General features: G+C 35.6%; 1 protein-coding gene across 1 annotated transcript in view; it reads right to left on the bottom strand.

Annotated features, from left to right (window-relative positions):
• The window catches only part of LOC114073727 (sodium channel protein type 2 subunit alpha), a 78235-nt gene that overhangs the window by 18938 nt on the left and 40947 nt on the right, over window positions 1–18350 (bottom strand). The window contains exons 12-17 of the mRNA XM_027911472.1: window positions 17456–17836; window positions 16181–16313; window positions 14377–14615; window positions 13333–13506; window positions 11254–11610; window positions 9242–9721 (exon numbers count right to left, since the gene is read on the bottom strand). Of these exons, the coding sequence (XP_027767273.1) occupies window positions 9242–9721; window positions 11254–11610; window positions 13333–13506; window positions 14377–14615; window positions 16181–16313; window positions 17456–17836 (1764 nt within the window). The remainder of the gene's footprint in view (window positions 1–9241; window positions 9722–11253; window positions 11611–13332; window positions 13507–14376; window positions 14616–16180; window positions 16314–17455; window positions 17837–18350) is intronic.

Genomic DNA, 18350 nt, shown 5'->3' with positions numbered 1-18350 from the left:
TTAAGACTTTGGAATTTTACATTGCAGGAAATATTCAGTATGTTCTTCAAACAAAAAGAAGATTCTTTTCTTTCTCCCCCACTCTGATGCTGTTGAATCAAACTGACAATATATTATTGTGTTGTGATTTTGACATAGACTTAACTCTGATTTTGTGTACCATGGTGCACTATAGAGCACAATTTAGAGGAAGGCCAAACAAATGGAAAAATGTACTGTAGGGTGTATTATGCACTTAATTTCAGTGATATCTGCACACCCCTTTTCTCTACATTTTTTTCAAAATTCCAGCTTACATATTAATGTCACATGTCTGTGCACAAATTCTAGCATCCATGAGGTCAGGTCCAGGTCCAGTACAGAGATATGGATGCACTCCTTTCTACAGATTATTATTTATAAATTTCCCACTGTAATATGTTCAAATTATAGACAATGCATGGCAGTTTGATCATTGTGGAATACTGCCTCTAAAATTGAGAAACTGGACAGTATGGAATAAATACTGTAGTCCTCAAGTAAGGACAACAGCGTTTAAACACCAATGTAAGTCCATCATCAGTTTGAGCAAAGGCCAGAAATACCATAAATGCAAGGTACATTCCAAAGAAATGTATATATGGTGTTAAAAATTACCAGTTATCAATACAAAATTGTACATTATTTTTAAACTGAGAAGTTATTATCAGGTTTTATTATGAAATGTTTTCTTAAAATGTTGCTTGCATCATTCCAATCTGGACAGCATTTCTAGCAGAATGCTGTAGTAGCAGCAGAGCAAACAAAAATGATGAACTGGATAAACAATAAGTCTGAAAGACCTACTGTCCATTGTTTCACAAGAAAATGAAGAGTTCAGTAACTCAGATATTACGAACTTAGTTTAATAAGCACACGGGATAATGAATTCCTATTACTGAAATCATGTAAGACTAACAGTTAACACGAAAGAATTGAGATATCCACTGTAAGGAGAGATCAAAAAGATCAGATAGAAAAGGTAGAAAATTATCAGCAGAATTGTCATTTATCAGGAACATCAAAAAGCTTAATTTATGTGGGGCACTGTGTATGGTGAGTTGTATCTTACACATCTCTTTTCACTAAAAATCTGGTATGCTTCCTTTACAGAGCTGTAACAATAATCACAGGAGCTAAGCTGAACAGAAAAATTCTAAATTGAATCGACAGCAGCTGATACTTGAAATGCAACCATTAAATGTCTTATCCCATTGAGAATTCAGTTACTCTTCTGTTGATGTAACAGAGCATTTCCTCAGCATGCTGCTCTATTATACCTGAATTTAGCCCCAGTCTGAGCAATATATAAAGAGGAATATTATAAAATTATTCAATAAATTCAATCTATAATAATTCAGTATCATTTGGGGAAGAAAAAATAGAATTTTTCAACACATATAATTACTTCTTTCATTTTTCTTTGTTATGTTTAACATTGAACTTATTGTATGTCATTCTATACAATATTTATAAAATTCAGTATGCATTACAAACAGGTAGGAAGGTTTTACAATACAAAATCTTGGGGTTTTATACAATCAATTAAGTTCAGTATGCTACAAAAACTTCTCAGTAGCAATCACATATTTCCACAGTAAACATGCTCTGGCATAAAGAAACCAACACAGGGACATTGTACTGATTTCTATGCATTCAACACAACATCACCTGGAAATGGACCATGTTATTGCTGATTATGCTTTGTCCATATGCTTTACTACATAGGAAGACGATTTCTACCACTTACTGTGACTTGACAGTGTTCACACATGGAATCCAGATGGATAGCCAGACTACTCCTAATTGAAGACCCTGATATATTAAGTATTTGACATATATGCCGGTTCTTTACATTAACATATCTGAAAGTTACCTTTGTACCCGGTAAATTGTTCTCTGCTCACCTGCATTACAAAAACGGGATTTAGGCAATGGCTGTATACTGAACATGTACACAGCCTTTAAAAAAAATGAATCTGTAGAAACAAGATAATCGTCAAACCCAACCGTTAGCTTTGATCTAACAGTAAATCCCTTTTAAGCTTTTTGTTATACCATGGTTCTAGATTTCAAAAGTACTCAGTCATGCAGATTATAAGAGATTTATCAGGATCAAGCATTAGACACTCTTTGAGAGTTATGATCATTGATTTTTTTCGGAATAGAATGCTAAGAAAATTATTCTCAGAGAAATCCGTTTTTCAAAACCTTAGAATGTACATACTCCATCTCCTTTACATACATGACAGTAAGGGGACAAAAGTACTTACATGTTTCTAAAGCAGCAAAATACTGATTATGATAGAGATTTATATATCTTTTACATCACATGTACCAACAGCCTTGCCAATCATGCTTTAATCAGCAATACAGTACAGTATGAGATACAGGTTTTAGTTTAGCTTTCAAGATAGGAAAGCAGCTTGCCTATCAGAGCAGCATCACAAAAAGCAGCAGCCAAGATTAGGTCAGGAAGTTTTTTACATTATTACTTTCTGAACCTTGACAACATGTCATAGATTCATACAATTCTGCTTCACTTACAGCCAGGCCACTTTTAACTGCTAACATTTCTTTCTTTGTTTGTTTCAAAGATGATTCTCTGAAAGTAGCTGAACAGCTCTTAACTTAACATTTTTAACAAAGCCTCAAATTTCAAGATTGGCCAGGAGGCCACTAATAGCTGTTGAAATTCTCATTTAAGGGACTGAAGGAGCAAAGAGCAGAACAGACATAAGCAGGAAGATGGCACCAAGAGAAAGAACCGTTTTGGTTTTGCTTTCATTTTCCTTTCCTCCCAAATACCTGTGAAAATGTTAAATAATGGAAATTACATTGCTTTTATTTTCTCAGTGCTGTGTGGATGTCAGTATGAAAATGAGATGTTCTGTGATATAAATGGCAATATTATATCCAACTATCCCGTGTTTTTCAGTACAGCTATATAACTTATAAAACCAGTGCAGTGGTAAATAGCATTGTGATTCCCCTGGTATAATTAAGTGGAATCTGGATGTCACTCTTTCTAGTTTTGATATAGTCAGGCATACGAAGTCTATCAGGACAAAATACTAGAATGCTGTAAATCAAAGTAAAACCATTTTGTGATGATTGTTGGCTGTGAATACTGTGAAAACCCAGGATCCCTAAATTATAGCCCACTCTATACTTTACTGATATTCATAATTCCTTCTATCTACTTATTTAGGAGCATTTCAAAAATGAAAATATTTGAAAAAAAGTTGTATGAAAGCAAAAGCATTGTAAATAGCAATGGAAATATGCTCCAGGGGGAAAAGTTCTCCCACTGGAAGCTACTTAAAAAGGCTCTTTAGTTCATACAAGAAATAGTGAAAGGATATTTCTGGAACAGAGTAAGGGAATTCTGTTTGCAAAGACTAATTAAGCAAACTCCAATTAACTCTAACATTAAGAATTTAATATCATCCACTATGAATCACAATATGCCAATACAATGTGACCAATTGACAAACAATACAAAGCCTAAATTCTTTAGAGCATTAAAAGACTTTGAATAATGAATATTTTTAAATCAAAATACATCTTATCAGATAAATTATTCTGAAAAAAAAAAAAAAAAAAAGAGAGAGAGAGAGAAAAAGCTCTGCAACAAGTATGTTTTAATTCCACTAATTTACCAAACTGGAAGCAACATCATACAACTGTGGTGTTGTAAATATTATGGCAATGTTTAAGAGGTGAGATGTAAATCACACTGAAGCTGGGGACTTTTTGGTCCAAACTCAGTAGCTTATTTACTAGACTGATGAACTTTCTTTTTTATTGATTAGATAAGAATAAGTTCACGTTTCTCAGGCCAGACAATTTTAGATGTTCTGGGAGGTAATTAATTTGTGAGCAAAAATTAAAGAGCTATAGTGAGACTAATTTGGGCCAGATCTTACTATCAGTTTTCTCTTTGCACCTCTACACCTGTAAGTGTGGGCGTAAGTAAGAGCAGAACTGATCTCTGAATGTTTGACCAGCCAAATACCAGTTTTGCATGAATTCTTTTAACCAAATTATGGTCACATGCTTTGACTGCAGAAATTAAGTTATTTTCATGCTTAAAGGTGCTTCAAGTACTACTGCATATTAATCTCCGAAATAACTAAATGCTTATACAAGTACTAAAGAAAAGCATTTCTAAAACAAAAAAAAGTGAAAAATAAAAACATGACTATCATGAGTTTGCAAGTTACCTCCATTATAAGCTAAAATACAATAGTATGAATGTTTTCCAAAACAGCTACCAGCTTTTCATTATCAACACGATTTACAGATGGACTTCTGATGAGAAACATAGCATATGTGTTACATACTCTGTCTTCCTTCAGAACAAAAGAAAACCCTTCAAAAATAGAAACCAGAAAACTGTACCATCAAGATTGGGAAAGGTACAAAGCATGCACTGCAAAATACTTTTGAAATACCATGGACAGTATAGCATCTGTACCACAGGAATGTTGGGGCTGCCGATCTTGCCTGACCATGCTGTGATGCGAGTCCCGTGACTCGGCAGAGAGCAGCTGTGCATGTTGGTACTTATTGCAATGGATGGGGCAGGATCATAGCTAAGCATGCAGGCCAGTCCATACCCGCTAAAAAGTGATTAAGTAGGATATACATAGAGATGTATAACTTGCTTAGGTAACCTGTGTTAAACTGGTGACACGATGCTCTGCCTCGCTAAAAGGCACCAGAGCTGCCCGCTTGACTGATCCAGCTTGGTTCTACTCCTGTGAGAAGTAAGAACGGTAGGAAAGGAAGTTCAGGACACAGCACCTCTGGTGTTTTGCGCTGAATATTGCTTTAAGTAAAATATAGATTATTAATGTGTCTGCAACAGCATTAGGAGATTCCATTTTTTCCAAACCATTTGAAAATATCTTATAATTGGTATAACTTCATGTAATTACTGGCCTAGAAGTTACACTTAGCATACATTAATTATTACCAGCTATTATTATTTTTATTATCATTATTTTAACTAATTATTACACAGTCACACGTACTACAAAAATTTCCATATAAACCCTCCCCGTAGTACTTAAGCATCTAATATGGCAAAATTATCTTTATGCTTTCTACACTGGATAGCAGCAATGCAGCTCAGATCCACGGACTTTTACCTACAGGACAATGGACTCAGCACAGTGGTCCCACATTTACTAATGGCCCTACTTCCATGGTAAAGTTTTATTTAGTATTTGTTCTCTAATTCCCTTATTACACTGTATTCACCCACTGCCATTCTTATTGGCACAATGTTCTTATAACTAATTTAATCTTAGGTTTCAGGCAATTTTCTATAAAATTCCTTGTTAATTCACACCTACTATGCATGTACTACATTGTATGTATTGTTTCTAGAAAGGTGTAATCTAGTTAACATTGCCATTAAAATACTGGAATATATGTGTGTTACAATAAAGAATTCACCAAACATTAATATACTTAATTAAAACTTCTTAGTAAATCACAACTACTTTGTTGAAATTCAGCTTACTGCCCTATACCAGGGTGAATATATGTATTCTGTGTATACATAAAAGCAAGGAGAAGCACACACTCTGTGTCAGCCTCTGGCTGTCCTGTGCAGTCTCTGGCAGATCAACTTGGCAACAGCAGTATCATATAAATGGAAAAACATGAGAGGGCAGAAATGTAAGGCACATTATGGCATGGAAAAAAGAAGAAGCCTTAAATAAAAAGCCATTTGTAGCCACTTTTTTTTTTTTAATTTAAAAAATGCCTTCTTTTGCTATGGATCATTTTCATGACAATACTATTGGTCCTCTAACTAATAATCCATCACTCTTCTCTACATCAAAAAACACAGTGGATAAGAGTATCTACTGAAGAGTAGGAACTAAGATTAAAATTTTTAAAATGTGCTTTTGTGACTCAAATCTACTTGAAATCTAGACATTTCAATAAGAAATATGCTCAAAATCTTTGCTTACTGCTCTGTCCCTATTTAAAGTTCCTGAAATTTGTAAACATTTCTCTTCAATTTTCCACCCTCAGCTTCTGCAAGAGTAAGAAATTTTGGTCCTGAATATGCTCAGACAAGTTTCAGCTTGACCAGTCAAAACCTCCTAGCACTAGCTCATTCCTCACTTAATATGCATTTCTTTGTCTCATCACCTGATCAGTTTGCAGTTCCTGAAGAACAATAGGATTAAGTTCCTCCAAGAATGCAATGAGGACATTGTTTTCTTCTAAAGATGGTATATGGAGTAGGAAGCCTTCCTTTTATGGTGGAAGCCTAATGACAGGAACTCATGCCAAATGTGGGATAAACCTCTTTAAAATTTTCCCTAGAGGAATTCAGTACTTTTTGCCACCCTGTAGAATAACCCAATTAGGGTCCTTCCATTGGAAGAAAGGGATGACTGGGCTATTGAAAACAGTCAGGAGTCATCCCACCCTGTTACACGATGCAGTAACAGATGCACCACTGTCACTGTGGTCATACTCAGCCCTGCTACCCAGCAGCACGAGGGTTGTATGAGGTGTATCCTCCATCTCTTCTACTGACATAATGTTCTTGTGCAGTAAAGACTTAAAGAAGCAAATGGGAGATCATTGGTAAATTCATCTAATTTTGGTCCCTATTTCAAGATAATTTAGCCACTTACTACAGACTGTTAAAAAAAAGTATAAATAGATTTTGTAGCAGGAAAAGATTTCATTCTTAAAACAGATGCCTTGATCATTAGGTAAGTTCCTTCTTGCTATTACTGTTCAGTGAATCACAGATTATTTTCTGCACAACAATTGTAGTTTTAGCAAAAGAAGTGGAGACTACTCCACTCGTACAGAACATTCTTGTGATTACATTTTTAAAAACTTCAGCAACTTATTAATATCACTAATGAAAATATTTAAAATTACTTTTCAGTCATTTTAATGACATACAGTATTTAAATTGGTAGAATCCAATTACACTGCCAAATAAACTTTTGCAGAGAAGTTGCCAATTAAAAATTATCAGAGCTATAATCTACAATCTACAAACTTCAGTATGTATGTAACTTCATAACTTTTAAAAGAGAACAGGCATAGAAAAAGTATATGACAATTAAAATGGCTTACTAGTACCACGAGTAGTGGTGATATCATAATCAGTAACATCATCAAAATTAATCTGATATGGGTGGGAGCACAAAATAAGCAGCAAAGAGAGAAGAGTTTTCTTGTGTGCATACTTCTAAATGTACTGGAATTTCGCAGTCAACATCTCACACTGTGTTTTTGTCAGATTTTCTTTTAATGTCATTCATATGGCAATATAATCTGAAACATCATTTATGATGTATCTGCAGAATAACAGTATCTTCTTCACACTTTCCAATTTAGGCATTTAAAATGTTTTATAAAAAGTGATAGATTTAGGTTGACAGCATCCTTGAAACTGATAAAATACTATACTAAACTTACAGACAAATACAGATCAATATATAAGTATTTCTTATTCCACCAAGACAGCAATAAATATTTTGTGATGAAAAAATCCAAAGTATTATGGTTCCTAGTACTGAACTTGAACTGAAAACACTTTATTCCCAAACTTGCAGGACATCCTCTGGCTATCACTAGTTGCTAAGCAGGGAAGAGGTTGAAAGGGATAGATGTCCTTGAAAAGATGAACAAACCCAGAAGGACCAGGTCTACACTAAGAAAGTACGTGATTCACAAAAAGACAGAAAAATTACTGTGCCATCAGTGTCACATGCATTTATTATGGATGATTTCACTGATGGGTACAATTTCACCAGATCAGCAATAGAATTTGCTCCTCCTTTGGTAGCAGTAAGTTTTGAAACAGTTAACAATGGGACAATACGACAGTGGAAGGACAGAGCAATGCTCTAGAGATCTATGTGGCTTAAAGGTGCCTGAGAAGATTCTTTTTCTTATCTTATGTACAAAGATAGAATAGAATCAACCAAAATTCTACATTCAGTGAAACCTCCTCTTCATTACACAGAAAAATTAGAGGTTAAACTACAGTAACCTCTGACTTGTTCTACACCCAAGTAATGGTCTTGAAGAGTAAGATAATTATTAATATAATCAACCTGAAAAAGAAATATTTTTAAAAGAACAATAAAGACATTTGTGATAAGAAAAAAGAAAATATGACTAAACATGTAATACAGTTTGTAAAAAAACAGATCTCAGGGTGAAAATTACTGAATCTTACCCATATTTATACCCTGAGATTCAAGCATGAGAAAATCACTTATGAAAACCTTTATGTTAGTTGTCAACTACCCCACAGCATGCAATACTGCTTAAAAATACCCATACTAATGCCAAATGATCTCACATCAGTACTAATCATAAACTTAACATAAACTTACTCCATTGAAATGGTGTGCCTCCATCACTTTCAGTTGTGCCTGACAGAGTACTGGGTTAAACTCTGTAATAATGCTTTGGCATCCACTGTAACTCTTTGAGTGTTAGCTTGGATTTATTCACTTGGCATCACATTGTGCCAGAAAGAGGTACATTTTATTACAGTCACAGTAAGGAGATTCAGAAGATTCAAATCTCTTAAAGCTTGGAAAATAACAAGGGGTAGTCACATGAAAGCATCTTATACTGAGATATAAAGTTTTTTTTACCAGAAGGCCATTATTTCACTTCTTCAGTGGTTCCATTACTATCAAAAGCATTATTAGTGATTTATATGAAATTGCTTCGATGCTGGTCCAATATTCAAATGTACCTATCTATGATGTGTTTAGATGTATTCCAACCATATCAGAAAGGTTAAAAACATCAGAATGAACTGCTGAGTTGACAGGAGGCACTCCAGAAAGCAGATAAAGTAGTAAATAAACTTCACTGATGAAATAGGCATGGAGAAACTTGCACCAGCCACACATACTTTGTACGACTTCTGGTATCCAGGGCTATTAATTGATTCCTTTGCTTGTTAAAGATTTAACTAAATAAACATTTTCTAAAGTATTGTCTCATGCATCTTGATTATTACTGTAAATGCAAGATTGTACTGCCATCTCACTCAAAACTTGCAACCTTACATCAATTCATTTTAAATAACATTACAAGTTTGTATATGCTGTTACAAAGGAATTAAAGAGAGATTTCAATTCAACGCTAGTAACCTTTGAAAGAAAAGAAAAACATCATAGTATTTTAAATCTAGAAATAGTCTTACCTCTTTGCTTTCTTCCAGGTCTGACTCACTGCTGAACTCCTCTGTATTTAAATTTTCAAAATCTGATTCCCCAACAGCAATTGGCACTGTCACGGTGAGACTTGGGTTGTTTATGAATGACATGTAATCACTTTCATCAACAACATATTTTTCCACGCTGCTGCCTATGCCACTGGTAGTTCCATTCCCTTCTTTAAGATAGGCAAGGTTTTTACCTATGTCTACTATTGTATGGTTGGAAATACAGCTGTCTTTTTTATTGTTTAGGTCTTCAAGAGGTTTGATTTCATCTAAAACTTTCTGTTTTCTAACAAAGGCTTTTTGGATGAATTCACGCACTTTTCTCTTCACATAATCTATGCCTTTCTGGATCCTTGCCACAGCAATCTGGAGATTGTTCATTTCATTATCATCATCTGTAGCAGCAAGGTTGTCTGAACTAAATGAGCTCAGCAGCAAGGCCAAAAAGAGGTTGAGTACCTAAAAAACAGTAAGGAGAAAACATATTGTATCTCTTAAGTCATAAAAGCAATTCCATTATGACTTTTTCAGTACGACATAAATTTTATTTCACAGCTAGTGCTTTATTTCAACCCACTGTCCTGCTATTCTTTCCAGTCTCTAGCCCTTGTCCCCCACATTTTATTTTCTGGCCAAAAACATTGTAAGCTGGTTTAACTTCACTAATATAAGTGAAAATCAGAGCTGTTCCTTGACTTCTCCTTCACACTGGTAGTGCAGATCTGCTCCTCAAAATGGAGAATAAGATAAGGAGGTGAGATACAACATAACATTTATGCAATAAATAGGCCAGGGCAATGCAGCCAGACACCAGTCCTCTACTGTTCAACAGACCATAGTTTCAGTGTCTCCAATTCAGAATACAATAAACTTATATTTGGCAAGAATGTATGAGTCTATTTTGGTTTTGAGCAGGAAAATCAGCTAACTGATAAAGGGTCCATGGGATACACCTCAGTTTCAGGAAACTATTTCAGAATTACTTGCATGACATTTTACAGACATACAAGAGAAATTAGGATTGCATGAAATTATGATAGACTGTGCAAAACTGATAAAAAAATCAGTTAAACTGTATCTGTCAATTCTTCCTGTTCAAACTTGCAGAATATTTTAGAAGGTATATCACAGGACTCTCATATTACTCTGGTAAGAGTTGATATTTATCTTGTGGATAAGGATATTTATAAAATTTGTGGATTACACCAAAGAGAGAAGGGGATACTAGCACACAACAAGAACTACAATTAAGTATAACCATGGTAAATCAGTGAAATAATTGAAAATCAATGTGACATTTAATTCTGAAATAATAGTGGTACAGGAAATTATTGTTTAGAAAAAATGAAAAGTGTATATATACAGAAGGTGGAAGGGGGAAGCAATGCTGGTACAGAAATTTTATGCCATTTGGGGAGGTACTACAAGGAATGTTGGGTGTAAGAAATGGAAGTATAACTATTTCATATTATTAATACTTAGGTCTCTGTTCAAAACGTTGTTTAGGAGGAATTCAGAGGCCAGTAGCAAAGGGGACAAATAGCTTACAAATCATCACCTATGAGAAAAAATTGAAGAGCTAGGTTTGTTTTGTTTCAGAGAGAAAAGACTGAAAGTGGAAACAATAAGACTTCAATATTATAAATGTTGTCACGAAGACTAACAGTTTCCACTATTGTGACCAGTTAGTTTAATTGGCTGTAAAAGGTAGCTTAAGTTAGACCCTTTTTTAAAAGGCATGTAAAGTGCATTTTTAACTCTAAGCATAATTCAGCACTGATCTTGCTAAAGAGGTTATAAACTTACTGAGATTCAAAAGAAAATGCAGACAAATATTTTTAATAAATGATCAAGGTCTATTTGAACCTGGTTTAGAGAAAAGGCAAATGAACTACATGATCTCCTGAAGTCCTCCTCAGGTCTTCTTCTCTAAATGATAAAAAATTGGAAGTATGTTCTAAGAGTTCAAAAAATCTCTACTGATTACATACCACCAGGTTTCCAATCACCATGACCATCATGAAGACTGTAAGGCACATGGTTTGGCCTGCAACCTCCATGCAGTCCCACATCGTTTCTATCCATTCTCCACACAGCACTCGGAATACAATCAGGAAAGAGTGGAAAAAGTCATGCATGTGCCAGCGTGGAAGTTCACAGTCACTGGAGATCTTGCAGACACATTCCTTGTAGCTTTTCCCAAAGAGTTGCATCCCGACCACAGCGAAAATGAACACGATGATGGCCAGCACCAGGGTCAGATTCCCCAGAGCCCCCACTGAGTTGCCAATAATCTTAATCAGCATATTTAGAGTTGGCCAAGATTTTGCCAACTTGAAAACTCGAAGCTGCAAAACACAAGAATGGTATACAGTTACTCATGCTACTAATTGTAATGAACTTATACTGCTATACATTTCATATTGCAGTTACCCTGTGTTTAAAGCATGTCTTACGTAACCTTTAGAGACTTTAGTTACAAAATTTCTGTTTCCAGTTCTTTGTACAAGACAACACATCAGGTCTTAAGTCCTGATTCAAAATGATCACAAATCAAAAACAATGGCTTCCATGCTCATTTCAATTACATTGCAATTATCACAATTATCACTCCAATTCAGACTTTGCCTCTTTTGGTGATTTTAGATATTTATAAAAAAGCTGTACTTGTTAGACAAGGTGGACAAAACAGCCTTACACCTTTAGTTAACTCTAAGAGAATTTTACTAAAATAAATGAGCATATATGAAATGTGATCAGTTTAACAGGATCATAAGTGTATAGACACTTCCAAATCACTTCCATCTTAACTGGCAGTGAGATGGAAGAAATGGTTTTCCTAGAAAGAGAAACAAGTTAGAATTGTTAATGTCAGGCGTACAAGTTGCTCACAAATATCTTAAACAATATATTTTCTGTCATTTAAAATAAATGTTCAGTGTCTTACAAAGTTTGTCCTACAATATTGAGAAAAAAAAAAAGAAAGTATTATATTAAAGTACAACTTGAACCAGACAAAAATGAAATTACTGGAAAGTTACAGCAAGTGTTCAGACAAGAGGAGAATACTAAAATGAATCTAAAACTAAATATTATTTCACGAGATGAGATATAAATAAAATACATACATGCAGATTTAAAACCAGAATTCTACTACTGCAAGAGAAGTCAATTCAGACAGATATCAGATTTTAGGCAAGGTGCAGTATAATGCTACACACAGAACAAGAAAACATATGTATTTAAACCCCCTCCTTTTTAAAAGAGGATTTATTTAACTTTTATTTAAAGTTAAATATCTTTTTTGCTTTATTTAAGGCAAAAGTTGAGCTTGATGACTAGGAACTCTAGCTTCATGTCTCTTACTGCGTAGGTCTTTTCAGAAGAGGATTTGGCCATCTACGTGCATGCTAACCTAGTCTGCAGCAAGACCAAGGTTTTTAAAGCTCCTGTTAATGAAAGAGAATATCTAATAATAGACAGAAATATTGCAGTGACTTCTGAACAGAAAAGCTTTTAGACAGCAGATGGACCTTGCAGAGGATGGCAAGAAGGTAGGCAGTGCTGAAAGACCCCTACACAAAGAAAAATCTTAACACTACTCTCTTTTAAAACTGACCACGCAAGTCAATTGGTAATGGAAGTCTATAAGTTAAAACTCTGTTGATGAACTTTTATTAATTAACCCATTATTTATGAATTGATTTACCAATCTTCAGGCATAGGTAGTGAGAGCCTGTGGCTCTTGCATTTTTTTGTTCCCTCATCTAGGGAGAAGACTCTAAGAGACTTCTATTTAAAAAACTTAACCCTTAAAGCACACTTACTGCAGGAACAGAACTGATGTTGACAATGTCTTAAAGGAGAAATAGATGGTACTAAGGTGATATGTAAAACAAACGACATCATAGATACATGCCATCCAGCGGGTATGGAAGCATTTGGTAAATTCTAAAAAGATCTTCTATCTTAGCCAAATATATAAGGTACAAATGAAAAATCTACAAAGTATATATGCAAAAATACAAAAAAAACTCCCCATAGAAACATATTTTATTTAGTATACTTACCAATCGGAATGATCGAAGGACAGATAATCCTTCCACATTGGCAAGGCCAAGTTCCATTAAACTAAGACTAACAATAAAACCATCAAAAATATTCCAGCCCTCTTGGAAATAATAATAAGGATCCATGGCAATTATCTTGAGAAACATTTCTGCCGTAAAAATTCCAGTAAACACCTGCAAGGAAAATACAGTTTCTTACTCCAGTTTAATAGGAAAATATTTAAAAAGTAACAAGTAAAACTATTGGTATCAACATTTGGTAAGTTATATTTTCAGCAAGCAATTCATGATAAATCTGGATAGCTTCTTTATGTGGCCATACATTGGGGTTAGGAATAAAATTCAGATTTGAAGCTCACATATACATCACAATGTTTGGTTTCCAAAAAGAAAAAAGAGGTACATGGGAAAATGTGGGGTTTACCTAGCCTGCTAACATGCATGTATGCCAACACAGAGAATCTTTTCTGATTTTAATTCCCCTTAGATGTCATCTTTGCCCATAGGCCATCTTTTTGCTTCTAGTGATAAAGTTTATGATAAGGACAATTATTTCATTAAGAAAAAAAATCAAACTAAAAGTTGAGAACTGTTCTTCTTCAGATGACCTGTGGAAGGCACTGTCATTCCATTTGTCCAGTTCTTGCAGAGTTGCAGTAAAGCTGCCATGCTTACTGGGTGTTTCTCCTCTACAACTCCCTGAACACCCAGAACCTCACAAGGTGCTAGTGAAGAGCAGGATAAGTGTGGGAAAGGAACTAAAACTTCTTATGATTCGTAACTATCCATCCAATAAAATAAAAATTCCTTTAACCACCTTCAGTGACAGAAGCTGAAGGTTTTAAAAATCAGTAAATCTTACTGTCTTTTGCTCTGTAAAGCAAGAGTGGTGAAATCCACGAATGTCAACAGCTTAAATGTAAATTTAAATTCAACCATCACAAGCCTACAAATATCCAGTCAACATTTTCTTCTGTGCATAGGTCACAGAAGAATTAAATAAAAATGTATTTCACATACACAGGCACAGGATGAAAGACTTACAAGGTTTCCTACGGAAAGCACACCACTAAACTGTTCTGTCATCGGATAGTGCTCCATGGCCATGAACAGGGTGTTTAGGACGATGCAGATGGTAATGGCCAGATCAACAAATGGGTCCATCACAATCAAATTTACAATATGTTTGACTTTCAGCCAGGGAGTACAGCAGTCCCAAATCAAGCAAGTGTTAGCAAATTTATACCAGCACGGTGGGCATTTCTGTCTGGATTCTTCCAGTTCTAGAGAGAAAAATGAAAAAAACATTTTAAACACGTTTCTCTATTCCAGCATCACCTGGGTATTTCCTTGAAGCCTAAATGCTGTTTTCCAAGGTACTGTTGATCAATTGTGTTGATATTTTGAAATCAAGACTGCAGTCAGTCAACAGAAACTACAACTTTTTTTTGTAATTTTTAAAAAATGGAAAAAAAAGTATACTAAAGATTCAGTAGATAAAAGAACTATTCACAAGCCAACGCTACATAGGATGCAAAAGAGAAATTTGTTTCAGAAATCTGTCACACAGGCTGGGTGATGAGGGGATTGAGAGCAGCCCAGAGGAAAAAGACTTAGGGGTATTGGTGGACGAAAAACTGAACATGACCCAACAATGTTGGTCTTAGCTCAGAAAGCCAATCTCCTCATGGGCAGCATCAAAAAAAGTCTGACCAGCAGGCTGAGGAAGGTGATTCTCCCCCTCTACTCCACTCTGGTGAGATCCCACCTGGATTGCTGTGTTCAGCTCCAGGGTTCCCAGGGTAAAAAGATGTGGACCTCTTAGAGCTGGTTCAGAGGAGGCCACAAAGATGATCAGGACCTGGAGCAACTCTCCTATGAGGACAGGCTGAGAGAGCTGGGGTTGTTTATCCTAGAGAAGGGTCCCAGGCGACATTTTAGTGCAGCCTTCCAGTACTTAAGGGGGCCTACTTGGGACTCATGGAATGGAGTGATAGGACAAGGGGTTAAGAGTTTTGAACAGAAAGAAGGTAGATTTAGATTAGATATTCAGAAAAAATTCTTTACTGTGAGAGTGGTGAGGCACTGGCACAGGTTGCCCAGAGAAGTTGTGGATGCCCCCTCCCCCCAGGTTGGATGGGGCTTTGAGCAACCTGATCCAGTAAAAGGTATTCCTGCAGGGGGGCTGGAACTAGATGATCTTCAATTTCTCTTCAAACAAAATATTTTAAAGTTTCCTCATGAAAGATAAACACTTAGAACAAGCCTGAAGTCAGACAAGTATTTAGACAGCATTATGGTCCTCATGTGCACAACTGCTCATTATTACCTTCCAATCTGCTATTTTGAACACAGACATTCAAGCCTCAAAGTAATGTTTTGCCCTTTCTTACAAATAGTTGCTTAATTCCATGATTCAGGTTCATTGCATTTAGCCTTACAGGAAGAAGAATGTGATCCTTCCTTTGTGAAATAACATGTCTATGGAATTGGTAGAAGGGGATTGTTCTACTGCAAGAAGCATACAGCATTTTCACTAACCTAAAAAGAGCGTTCACACCAAAACATAACTTTACTAAAGAAAGACTACATTGAACAATTCTTTTCACTTGCATTTAAATTAGAAGCTTGCTGCTTCCACCTCAAACCTATCAGTACACTGCAAGCTTGACCGCTTTTCCAAATTTAGCAGTTCCATACTAAAAAAACCTACGTCTATATAGAAATCTTCTCTTGTCTGTACCCTCTAGGCTGAAATGGCTGCCTTAAAACATCACTACTACATAACGTTTCACACATTTAATAGCACTTTAAGGCACTGTCATACAAAAAGATATGTGTTACATACCTTCCATTGTGTTTGTAAGCATGCTGGCTATACTCATGGCCCTTTGCCTTGCACTAGGATCTGTCAGGTAGTCCATAGGAACGTGGTAAGAACTGGACCGTCTCTTTCTTAAGTCAGTTTCTGTAGTAGTGCCCTGAAAATAAAACACCAACACAATAGTTAATTGATGGTTTATTTAATAAGAACAGCACTTAAATTTTTGTAGAAGTACATTGGTTTAAAATACTGCTGTCACACACCATTCCATGCTGTCCATTCATGCTGTGGCTTTGCAATACACTAATGTACACCTAAATTTTGTATAAAACAAATAGTCAAATCCTGCAACAGGATTGTTCTTGTGCTTAAAGAATATGCTTTTAAGTATTTTGCTGAAATAGGGCTGGACATTAAAACAGATTTTAGACTATAAACAATTTCTAAACTATTAAATTTTTTCACAATGCTTGTCCATGAGCTCTGCCCTAAATATTATTCTAATTAGGCAGTGAAGTCTTTTTCTAAACATGAAAATGCACAGCCCACACAGCTGGCAGTAAAAGAACAAAGAGTAAGTGCGTTTTAAGATACCTCTTAATTTAGAATAAATTATCAATTTTTTTCAAATAAAATAAAAAAAATATTTAGTAATGTTGACCAAAAAAAAAAAAAACCACCAAAAAAACAACCCCAAAAAAACACCACAAAAACCCAAAAACCCACAGAAAAATTAACTATGTTACAGGGACACTATCGCAACCCATGTAGGTTGTTGTATCAAGGTTACATAAAAAGTTTCATGTATGGTCAGTGGGAAATTAATACCCATTTAATATATTCCATTACATAAATATAATTAAAACATATATATATAAAAGATCTAACTTATACATAATTGATATATTATATAATATTATATCTAATAAATTTATTGTACATTAAATATCCTAAATATTAAGTAAATATAATTCATTTTTTTCCATTTGGATATCCTTTCAAGTACAGAATCTTCCAGTTAAGTCTAAGAATAATGAATCAATGGGTGTAAGACTACACAGACTAAGTTTACTATGCGATTCTGCTAATTCCCAGTAAATTAGCATGTATTTTCACATATTTAGTCAATGAGTGGCAGACAATTTCAGTTTTTCCTTTAGCTTATAACTGGAATATATGAAAGGAGCATTCACAGCTTGGCCAGAAAGGTAATCCTTGCCAAGTGACTAAACTTTGTAGAAACAGTTGCTGATCCTACAGTGAGAGAAATCATGCCTGAGCTATTGCAGACTTCCTTACATTGCTAGCAGAGGCTGCTTTATCAATCATCACCTCTGGCAGGAGCTGTCCAGTAGGCGAGGTCAGAGCTGGCGGCCCACCGACTAAAGACACTACTCCATTGCAATCCACAGTGCTGTGCATCTTCCCATTTGCTGGAAGTGCAGGTACTGTTCGGGATGACCTACTGGCCTGACTAATGTTACTGTTGCGCCGTTCACCATGTCTATGAGGAACAAAGAGAGAGTCTCTTCTGCTCTCATTGTCTTCAAAAGTGCTGTGCTCATCATCAGCAAAGTCATTTTCTGATCCAACATCCTTTGCTCGACCTCTGAAGCTGAAAAGACTTGTTCTGCTGTTGCGCCTTGGGGAGAACAGGGAGCCGCGAATGCTCAGCAAAGACTGTAGGTAAATAAAACCAATTGTTATCAGATGAAAATTCTTTAAAATACAACATTTTCATATTGAGGAAAAACCCACAATGTCTTAAAGGGTAAGGTAATCTACAAAGAAATGAACTGGTACAGTCCCCCCTTAATACACTCCCTTTTGGGTAGTAAACAAAGAGCACATAAGTGACAGACAAAGACTAGTTATTTTACTACTTTGGATATATGAAATCAACTAATTTAATTAGAGTAAAAGAAACTGCTTTACAGAATTGTTTCCTCTGCTATTCTGCCTGTGCTGTACTGTTTGGGAGTCCCAGGTGGTCTAGAGGTTAAGGACGCAGCGCTGTCACCGCTGAGGCCCGGGTTTGATTCCTGATCGGGGCCACTCCCCGGGCAGATGGAGCTCGTTAGCCCTGTAAGGCAATCCATCTACGTCCTGAGGACCTCGCTGCCACCATCCAAGCTCGCTTGGCCCCGGCAGATGAACCTCAGGATTAAAGGGTGGGCTCAGTTCCGCGCACACT

Source organism: Empidonax traillii, unplaced genomic scaffold, assembly GCF_003031625.1.
Source record: "Empidonax traillii isolate 1590-97213 ecotype Southwest subspecies unplaced genomic scaffold, ASM303162v1 scaffold33:size3420811, whole genome shotgun sequence".
Taxonomy (NCBI): domain Eukaryota; kingdom Metazoa; phylum Chordata; class Aves; order Passeriformes; family Tyrannidae; genus Empidonax; species Empidonax traillii.
Note: the sequence above shows the minus strand (reverse complement) of the source record. Positions and strands in the feature narration are given on the sequence as shown.